We start from the raw sequence: 11,154 nt of genomic DNA, 5'->3' as shown, positions 1-11,154 counted from the left end.
TCTGTCTGTGCACACATCTCCTACTAAACGAGTTGACCGGTACAGACCAAACTTGGCATGCTAACTTAGTAGTGCAAAAGCAAATCAAGTTCTACTAAACTTTGCCATAGATTGAAAAATAAAAACATTTTATAGAATAACCCCTATATCGTTACTGCAGTAGCTATGGTAAACAGTTGAGTTTGAACAAAACTCACACCACAATAAAATTCTAAATGTCAAAGATTGTAAAAAAAATATTTTCAGTATTTTGACTTGTTTCCATAATAACCAAAATATACAGTAATAAAATATCCAGCTACAAGGCAGATCAATCGTTTCGGCATCGGGCTTTAGGTCTTTGTAGACCTGGGAGGGTCAGGTACTTAGAATAAATATATAGCTGCTGTTTAAGTTTCCCGCTCTTTTCTGATTCACGCCATTTAATTTCGGGTTTATACTAGGGTTAGAAGCCTTAATTAGATAAGTATTTCATAATTAAAATATTTTAGGATATTTCTTATTTCTTGATACAGAGTATAATATTCCGTAGAAGCAAAATTCAAGATTATTATTAAATTTAATGAATTAAATGTACCACATTCAGACAGTAAAAATCTTAACCACATCTCTACTGTGAAATGGGCTGCTTTGAACAAGAAGTGACGCAACTGCTTTACCATTTCTGCGAAGCTTCACGCCTCGACTTCTATATCTCCTCACTTCCAATCCATTTTCCTTGTCTTACAACAATTTTCTTGGATAATGAACGCTACTGAAAATCCTCGCAGAGATTTTGTGCTCATTTTCTGCCAATCTGTGCATATTTTGCAGGTTTTCAATAGAAAAAAAGACGGAGGACTGAAGTCTCCTTAAAATAACTTGCAACGCTTTTAAGGTAAGACATTTAAAGTGCATTACATGAGCTTTAAAAAGAAAGTCCATTGTATTTACTTGTAGACTTTCATCGGATCTGTCAGACTTTCATCACGGGCAGAGATGGGTATGCAATTTGCCTCTCAAAAAATTTGTAAAATTGCACATCTACTTAATTATACATATATATAACTACAATAGTTTTCATGGATATATCATGACTAAGAACAGTTATATTTTCAGCTACATCGTCTGCGTCAAATTATATTCACCCTAAGTAAATTTGATTGAAAGTACACAAATATCTACACAAAAGAAAACTATTAATCACGTATTCAAAGTATTCCTTTTTTCACACTGGGTTAGAGTTTGATTCTTTGAAAAAATAAACTTGGTCTTCGAACTAAATATTAGGGGGTTTCCATATGAGTATGACAGTATTAGAAAATTACCAAGAATAATTTGTCAGGTTCTGCCTCATTCACTATAGAAAGTTTAGTCTTCCCCCAGTATCTAAAAGAAACACTCAACGTTCATTAATAAATGTGTATAATTCTCCTGTTTATAATAAAATAAAACAACTTCAGATTTAAATAATAATAATTATCAAGATCATATGTGTGAGTGTTTTTACTTATTTTCTATCAAACGCGAAAAAAAAAAGAATGAATCAAGCAAACAAGTGACTATTTGACAAGTTACACAGGTTTAGCGGTGTCTTATATCCTTAGAACATCTAAGAATGAGCATTGCTGCATTCGGTTAACAAATGTGTTTGAATACATTTGGAACCTTTAAGACGACTTTTATCTCCACTGAATGCATATCTGTTTTATATTTAAAAATGCACAAAAACACGAAATACGATTAGCAACAAACCATTCTTCTCCATACATGCGCATCATTCTACTATAACTTAGGCAGATATCTCTCTTGTCTGTTGTCAGATTTGTTGAACAAGTAAGAAACAATAATAAGAAATTCTTACGAAGTCACTAAAAACAACAATGTAGCTTTGATGTAATTTCAATGTTTCCACAAATACCGACCTCTTACGTCATAAGACGATAATCTCGATATTTGTGTGAAGAGCACTTTTTTAAAGAATTGAAAACTTAGGTGATTCCAAAAACAAAATTGCAAATTGTTTGCTATAATTTCTTCATTTGAGAAAGTCAAAGACATTTCCTTTCTACTAGAAAAATTATATGGACAACTTGGACGAAATAATTCTTCTATTTTTGTTATTTTTATATTAAACGCCTCATTCATCACCAGGCCTTAAGAAATATATTACTATTATATTTCAACTTTAGCTTCATTAATAAGTGGATAAAATATGTTAGTAAATATATTGCTCTCTTCCGTTAGTTTGATATCAAAATACAAAATAATAAAACTGTTTTCCAAATCTAAACGAACTTTTTAAGTTGAACAGGAGTGATACTATCCGACACTTTTATCATCATAACCCAGGCATGTTCTTCTGGTTAGCGTGCCGGATGGTGAATTCGAAGTTGTCGTGGGTGCGTTATAAGGATATCTTTTATATCCTGCTATTCGATTACAGCAGCCCAAGAGTCGGTGGTTAGTACTAGTGGCTAGCTGCCGTCCTTTTAGACCATTAATCTAAAATTAGGGATGGCTAGTGCAGATAGCCCTTGTGCAGTTTTCGCGAATGCCTGAAACAAAACAAATTTATCACCAGGCAGGGACTGCTTTCACTTTTCTGTTGATTTCAGTTTATACTAGTAATTATATAAAACTAATTCAGTCAACTGAATGGTTGACAAAGTATGTTATTCAAAACTATGTTCGTAGAAATAAAGATATTTATATGTTGTTGTTGTTTTTTTTGTTGTTTTTTCAAATTACTCAAATAAATTATTCAAACAAAAAATGAATAGGAAAATGATCCCAATAATAAAAGTAAAAAAAAATCAGTTCTCACACAAAATTAAAAATCTATTTGATGAAGGGGTTCAGAACTTTTTAATTTTTTGATAAAAAAAATGCTAATTTAATAAAGGTCACAAATTTCTTGGGTACTTAATAAGAAACGTGATAATTTGAAAATGCTACGAAAATCTAAAATCCCCATTGTCATAATTACTAATCTTGATTGTAAGTTATCAGAAATTTTCTGGTAGTTCATAGGTGAACTTTAGATTTAACAAGAATGCTTAGGGAAAGAGTAAGGTCGTGATTGTTAGTTGATTACATCTACAAGACTTGGCACGCGCGACATATATCAACTGTATGGCGTAATGTTTGGAAGTGTAGTAGGTTGTTTTCTTGCACAACCATACTAACAGGGTGGAGTTGTGAGGTGATTAAAGCTTTGGTAACAATGCATTTTAACAACAAAGCCAAGAACGTTTTCTAACTTTCCTTTTGTCATTTTTGTCTGCGATGAACACCTTATGAGCCTTCGTTCTCCTGGTGAGGTAAAAATCATGACCTCGGAAGCCTTATTATGCAGCAGAGATGAGCACAACGAATGCTATGTGGCTTGGCTTGAAGCACCAATATGAAAACTGGCTTTCCCCGCTATATATGACCGTCCGCCCACTTCTGCTTTTCTGCACTATTTAAGCTCTTGCTTTCTGAAAGATCTCCACAATAAGCTTTCCATTGTAGACGTGAATTATTCAAGTGGACCGAAGGTACAGTTATTATCTACTTTGTTTCTCCAATGTTTTAACTTGATATATTATTATTAATGAGACAAAATAACATTTGCAACAACAAGCCCGATTAATGTTTTGCCATGTTTGTTTGTTTGTAATTAAGCACAAAACTACACAATGGGCTATCTGTTCTCTACCCACTACGGGTATCGAAATCCGGACTCTAGCGTTGTAAGTCCGTAGGCATTCCGCTGTGCCACTGTGGGGCATTTGGCATGTTAAACTAAAAAATTGACTTATTTTTATAATGATAAGTTTACAAGGAAGCTTTAATGTAAATTTAAATTCGGTATTTCTAAAAACTTAAGTACTTAGAAGTTAGATAGACATTTCTGTTCACGGTGTTGTTGTTTTTTTTAACTAAGAGTTAAGCTTTAGGTATACGGTATAGGAAAATCTTATGTATTCAGCTTCGATTTGCTTGCTTTAGGAATTTCAGTATTATGAAAATTAATGGTACTAGCTTCCAAATCTTTATCTTGTGAGCTAGCAAAGTATTATACTCTGGTAAGATAATCCATTTTCCTTGTGATTCAGTATAGCTGTTTCATATTTCTTAGTTCATATTTGTTTGTTGGTACATCTGTGCTGTGATGTACCTACTACGGGTAGTGAAACCCAGTTTTTGGTGTTATAAGCCTTTAGACTTAAAGTTGAGCCACTGGAGGAGGAGGGTCAATGTGGTTTTTTTCCCCACTAGTATTTTTTTTTAATATACGCACATTTTCCCTTTTATGGTCCTTATGCCAGAGTGCCAGGTGTATTTGCAGTTTGTTAGTTTCTTTTAGAATTTTTGCTTAAAGCTGTCTGTGTGTGTGTGTTTTGTCATAGCAAAGCCATATTGGGCTATCCGCTGTGTCTACCGAGGAGAATCGAACCTCTGATTTTAGCGTTGTAAATCCGAAGACTTACCGCTGTCCCTCAGGGGACTGTTTAAAGCTACACAAGGGCTATCTTCGCCGTCCCGAATTTTAAATTGATAGATTAAAAGAGCTAGTCAACAGCCCCCAACGTCAATATTTAAGAGTTCTTGTGTCTGACCGAATAGTGGGATTTGACTGTCACGTTTATAGCACATCCATGGTCCCAAAGTGTAGAATGTGTTTGTGTGGCAATAGATTTACAGTCTGGGCACACTAACCATTTAGCCACAGCCAGCTCTATTCTTACAGAATTATACCTTCCATCAGGCATAGATAAGAATAACCTAAAGTAATTTTACAAGTCTTAAGAAAAAACACCCTTACCAATAAAACCAAAGTGTGAACCAGCTAGAGATATTTAAAGTTATCACTTCAATTATCCCAAAACAATGTATTTTGATAAAGTACTATGCAAACTTATATATCTATCTATAAATCGCATTTTTACGAGTAGTTGTCTGAAAGTGAAATAGATAGACACGTTTAGTGATTATTCCACAATAATCACAAAATGTTATGTTTGGGAAAGCATAATAAAGAGGAAATTAGATGAAAGCAAATTAGATGTCAAACTCTGGGTTACAGTGATATATATAATATGTGTGTGTGTGGATATAGGCAGGCAGAAACAAAATGAACTCAGAAAGTAACGTGTATTAGTGCAACATTGGGAATACTATTTTAATTTATGAAATTAGAATAAATAATGTTACAAAATGTTTCAAATATAATTACTTTCCAAAATTATCAGATTTAGAGTTTTTCACTGAAACCCTTGCATGTACAAGTTTTGTCGAAATGTTGTATTTACGGAAAATTAGTTGAAGGTATTTCGAGTTACCTGTGCTATTTTAATTTCTTTCCTTCTTTATGCCATATTCACGAAAAAAATATTTTATATTGCTTTTGCTAAATTTTATATTGCTAAATAATGAAAAACGCAATCTAATAATGTTTAAATTTTTTGAACTAGTTATTAAACACTAAAAAAAGGTTGTAGAAATAACTAAATAATTATCATTACTAACCTGTTTTAATTTTTAGACCACACGTTACCATGGGAAATTCGAAAAAAGCCCAGTTTGTTTTACTTGGTGTGATTTTGATGGGTATGTACAACAATAAATAAATTATTTTAGATAAAATTATTGCTTTCACACAATTGAATGATAAAAAAAAAATATTTTTACATTATCATTTAGTTGAAAGTATTTAGTGAGTTAATAAGTAAAACTTATTTTTATAAACTCTTACTGAATAATAGTTGAATGGTCATCCATTGGCTGAAATCGTATAAATGTTTCATGGATAAGTAATGTTGGCAGATAAAATAAACTAGAAAATTGTATTCGTCCTGCTGACGGAAGGAAACGCAAGCTTACTTTTTTGGAACTTGACTTTAGATAACGAATCTATGGAAGATTAACTTTAAAATGATTTCTTATTCTATGCTATATCTGCTGTAGTTAAGAAAAAAATCATTGTACATAGATAGTTGCAATTGTTTCATCCAGTACAATAAGATACGAAAAAATTCGACGACATACACACGTAACTTACGGTTTTAGAAAATAATAAAATTTCCGAAAAGTCTTATAATTCCCTAAACAAATTTTGATTATAAAAATGCTAACTAACAGTTATGTCTTATTAGTCTTAAAATTTGACTTTTTTTTTAATTAAAGTTTTTTCCCCCATCAGCAAGAATACAACTAAATTTTCGGAATTTTGGTTAAAAAAACAAAAAGTAGGGAGGAATAATTTGCGCAGAAATTGGGTGTTATTAATCATTTTAACTATAAATTTGTTAATCTAAATTTCCACGTTTTTTTTTTTGTTTTTTTTTTTGTAAGGTGTAACCCTTAAAATAGGAATTTGTCTGTTCGGATTCATTTGAATTGTGTCGTTTATTTGATTGTTTGTTTGTTTTTAATTTCGCGCAAATCTACTTAGGGGTTATCTGCGCTAGCCGTCCCTAATTTGGAATTGATAAATAAGAGAGAATACAGTTAATTATCACCATCTACCACGAAACTCTGGTGCTACTCTAATCGAATAATGGGATTGACCGTCATCTTAAAAAGTAGATTATTTTCGGCCCACACATCGCGAGTCGAGTGCTCTGACCACAAGGCTATTCCAGGGCTCCCTTGAGATGAAAACCAAAAAGTTCGTTAAACATTTTTAGCTGCAGATTGTTAGATTTATATGAAATTTTTTACCAGATGTATTCGTTTGGAAATCAACATTTTAGTAAGGACACTTTTTAAATGTTTTAGCTAGTGAAATGTTGTTAGATTATACCTTAGTCATCAAATCATCAAACTACTGTTTATTTGTTAACACTTTCAATGTATTTTACTTTCTCAGGTTTTATCCTTTCTGCTCACTCCAAACGGGTAAGTTCAGTTTTCCAAAAGTAATATCCCCTTTATATTTAATATGTCCAACATTTTAGAATTTTTACTTCATTATAAAAAGATGTCTTTCCAAATGGTGTTTACTTCTTTTTTTAATAAAAAATCAATTCCATCTTATGTTTTAAGTTTAACTACTTTGTCTTTATTTCACCAGCACTTAGTATAAATGTTCTACTTTCTTGTTCAATCTCGTCAGTTCGAGAATTTTAATATGTGTAGACAAGTTATTTATCACGTTGACGATTACTACATATACAACACTTTATTATATACTTAAGGTAACACTAGATGCTCGTATATTTAGTTTTATTTTACACACATTTGCTCAGATAAAAAGTGTCCCTTCTATTCACAAAAAAAGAGGAAAACCCCATTTATGTATATAGAAATGACAGAGGTTTTTCTTTAAACTGCCTTGCGCAATAGTATCGAACAAGGGTCGCTGGTTAAATACAGTAATAAGATTAGCGAAAAACTTATTTATATATTTCTACTTTTTATGGTAGTCAAAACCCAAAATTGGAAAACTATTTTCTTGCTTACAATTGTTTCAATGTCCGTCTTTACTACCACCGTAACAAGTGTTAGAGACAGAATGACCAACGTTGTTTTGTGTAACAAGTTTCTATTTTGTTTGTTTGAAGTTAAGCGCAAGGCTACACAATGGGCTATCTGTGCTCTGACCACCACGGGTTTCGAAACCAGGTTTCTAGCGTTGTAAGTCCGCAGACATACCGCTGTGGCACTGGGGTGGGGGCAAATAAGTTTCTGTAAAAATGTTTTAATGACGTCGTTTTATATTATGAAGTTATTTAAAATAGTTTTTATTGTAAGATACATAAATTCATAATACATAATACATATAGCAAAATTACAATTAAGAAGTGTAAGTAGATGTAATTTTGTTTAGGGTTATGACAATAATCAAAACTTTAGTACATAATTATAAAACTCCTATATGTATTTAATACTTACAATTGAAGAGACAACAATCCTTTTTATTTTGTTTATAACTTCCTATAGAACTAAATCAACGGTATGCATATCGTATATCTGTTAGTGTAGAGCTTTTCACCATATCTTAGTAAATATTTAACTTAATAAGAATCTTGCTTACAGGTGAAACGCTGGGGAAAGGATTATAATGGTGGTGGTAGTTACGGAGGAGATGGTTTTCAGACTAATGATGCAGGAGGAGGATACACGGGAGGAAAATCTAAACCAATTCCTAAAACCAATTTTAAGTGTTCTGACCAAAGTTACATTCCTGGTTACTATGCTGACGTGGAGACTAACTGTCAGGTAGGCTTACACTTTAAACAGTAAGAAATTAACAATTCTTATTTTTAATGTTTTGAGGGAACCTTCTGATTAATTAATTCAAAAATATAATAACTGCGACTTTTATAGTAGAGAAGTTCTGATTATAATGATTGCAACGTTTCGGCCCATAATAATGGGTCATCATCAGATAAGTTATATTCAATGTTATTGTTACATGATGAAAACCCGATACTATGGGACGAAACATTGTAATTATCAAAAGCATAACTTCCCCACTGTAAAATTTGCTAGTATTTTATTTTTGAATTAATGTTTCTGTAGAGATTAACTTTTTTAGGTCGAGCATGTGCATTCCTTCATTAAATTTTACAAAACAGAAATATTTTGCCTAAACATTATGGTATAACATGTAAAGTTAATTTTTTGTGTAAACTTGTTATAAATGTACTTATGTGCTTATTAGTCACTATGCTTATGTGCTTATTAGTCACTATGCTTATGTGTAAAACAACCCACAAATTATTCTAAGACAGTTTCAAGTGAGATCTAAATCTTGAAACATTTATTCAGGTTTACCACGTTTGTCATCAAGGCCGAATGGAAAGTCAGTTCTGTCCACCAGGAACAGTTTTTAATCAAGAGATATTGGCTTGCGATTTTGAAAATAGTGTAGAATGTTTCAAATCACCGAATTTCTACTTTAAGAATCAAGAGTTGGATAAGTTTCCTCTGGCAAAGCCTCTTCAAGGACCTGGATCATCTGGTTTCCCTTCAGGACCTCAGAAACCAGGAAAACCATTTAAACCCCAGGGATCAGGTTTTAGACCAGGACAACCTTTTGGTCCTCATGGTGGACCCCAGAGACCAGGACAACCTTCTGGGCCTCATAGTGGACCACAGAGACCAGGATTTGGACCAGGACAACCTTCTGGGCCTCATGGTGGACCACAGGGACCAGGGTTTGGACCAGGACAACCTTCTGGGCCACATGGTGGGCTCCAGAGACCAAGTTTTGGACAAGGACCTCAGTCAGGACGACCTACAGGATCTCAGGGCAATCCAGTATGGATGATGATGATGGGAGGTGCTGGAGACTAACTAGATCAATGATATGCTTGCTTAACATGTTTTTTAAATACTTAATCTTAAGATTTATTGTTCAATAACAAATGTTCTTTGTACTGTGTTCCAATAACTAATTGTTCAACAAATGTTCTTGATCATTTGCTATTTGAAGATTTTCTACTTTATATTCTGGAACTTTAAAATACGTTGTTTACCAATCACGAATGTTTATCTTATTAATACAAAATTAAATGCGACAGTCTGAATAAAAAAAACTGTTGAAAATGAAAACCCAGTTGGACTTCTTTACTAAAATCAAGAACAATGTTTATAATTCATCATCAATCTAGCATTTTTATGTGAAACATATAAAAATTCAAACGATAGCAAATGTCATGCAGAAAACATTCGTGTCAATTTTTTTGAATGGCAAACTGCAGTTTTATAATAAAATTCGAAGAGAAATGATTTTAACAGCATGTAAAATTCTCAAAAATATTACATCATAAAAATCAGTTAAACTGTATTAAAAGTAACTACATCAAAAAATCAGCTATATGAAGTTAAAAAGTAACTATATCATAAAAAAATCAGTTACATGATGTCGGCCAAAAACATAATTAAATACCACTGGTACTGCAACGTCGCACATTACATCAATGGGCAAATACTTGTAATTTTTTTAACTGTATAGATGAATTGTAGGCTACGTTTTTAAAAGTTTAGATAAACGATCTTTACACTCCAGATGCATATATATATATATATTTGTTTTTATTACTACCAACGTTTCGCTTTTACAGCTTCTTCAGGCTTAATACATACAAACTGTTTGATATTGAAGTATACGTTAATTTATAAAATTGATTGTGATGTTCCATCTCTCGAGTCTGTCGCACGTGTCTCCAACAATGTATAAAATATCATTGTTGTTTCATTATTGTTCTAATATAGTATACTTATATTACGTAGCTATACTAACACATGACATATATTAGTAAAATAAATATAAAAATAACCGAAATATGTTTTATGATTAACTAAAAACACACAGACAGAAAATAGAAGTTGCTAAGAGACAATAGTAAGTGGAAAGGATTCGAAATTTACCAGCAGTGTTAAAAACTAATTTTAAGAATGTGTGGTACTCCAGAGTAAGCAAGTTTTAAACTGGAAGTAATAAGTGTAAGATATATTGAAACAATTGTTGTTCTGTGAATGGTGTTTTGGTTACACGTACCATCCATTGTCTCTGTTCATTTTTTTAAACTTTTAATTTATACTCTTGTTTTGCTCACTAGAGGGTATTATTCTGTGACGTCATAAACGACGCATGACCTCTGAAATTTGGGAGACAATACACAAGGACATAGTTCGTCGGCCATATTAACCACATCTATTTTGACGAATAAACAAACCTGCACGTGGCTTTTGACAAGGTATGGTGAAAGTGCTTAAATACCCATCTGTATGCCTTCAAATCACTTTGTTATGCTATGAAATTTTATGGAATCATTATAATAACAGAGCATTGAAGCCAATAATTACCAGTCACACCCAGTAATTATATTTATAGGTCTATTAGTCTTACACTTACATCAGTTGTGGGAAATGTATTGGAAAGTCTGGTAAAGATGCTTTGCAATGTTATTTAACAAAGTTTAGAATTTTATTTGATAATTAACATGGTTTCGCTAAGGGAAAATCTTGGCTTACAAATCTTTTGACATTCTTTGAAAAGGTTGTTACTGTTACGACAGCGGAAGTCACGTGACACTGGTAACACGTGATGAGTATCTAGAAGTTTCCGGAAGAGACGAGTGCGTTCTCAACGCGCGCTTTTATTGTATATAAGCGCGGCAAATAAAGCGAGATAATTAATTGAATTGCAGACAGGCAGAGGTAGAGAAGGACAAT

General features: G+C 32.5%; 1 protein-coding gene across 1 annotated transcript; it reads left to right on the top strand.

Annotated features, from left to right (window-relative positions):
• The first annotated feature begins 3,320 nt into the window (after window positions 1-3,320).
• On the top strand, window positions 3,321-9,470 carry LOC106468590 (serine/threonine-protein phosphatase 1 regulatory subunit 10-like). Its single transcript, XM_013929024.2, has 5 exons — window positions 3,321-3,521; window positions 5,513-5,577; window positions 6,839-6,867; window positions 8,008-8,190; window positions 8,743-9,470. The coding sequence occupies exons 2-5, from the start codon at window positions 5,526-5,528 to the stop codon at window positions 9,268-9,270; spliced, it is 792 nt and encodes a 263-aa protein (XP_013784478.1). The 5' UTR covers window positions 3,321-3,521; window positions 5,513-5,525; the 3' UTR covers window positions 9,271-9,470.
• Window positions 9,471-11,154: the final 1,684 nt, after the last annotated feature.

Source organism: Limulus polyphemus, unplaced genomic scaffold, assembly GCF_000517525.1.
Source record: "Limulus polyphemus unplaced genomic scaffold, Limulus_polyphemus-2.1.2 Scaffold3069, whole genome shotgun sequence".
Lineage (NCBI taxonomy): Eukaryota > Metazoa > Arthropoda > Merostomata > Xiphosura > Limulidae > Limulus > Limulus polyphemus.
Note: the sequence above shows the minus strand (reverse complement) of the source record. Positions and strands in the feature narration are given on the sequence as shown.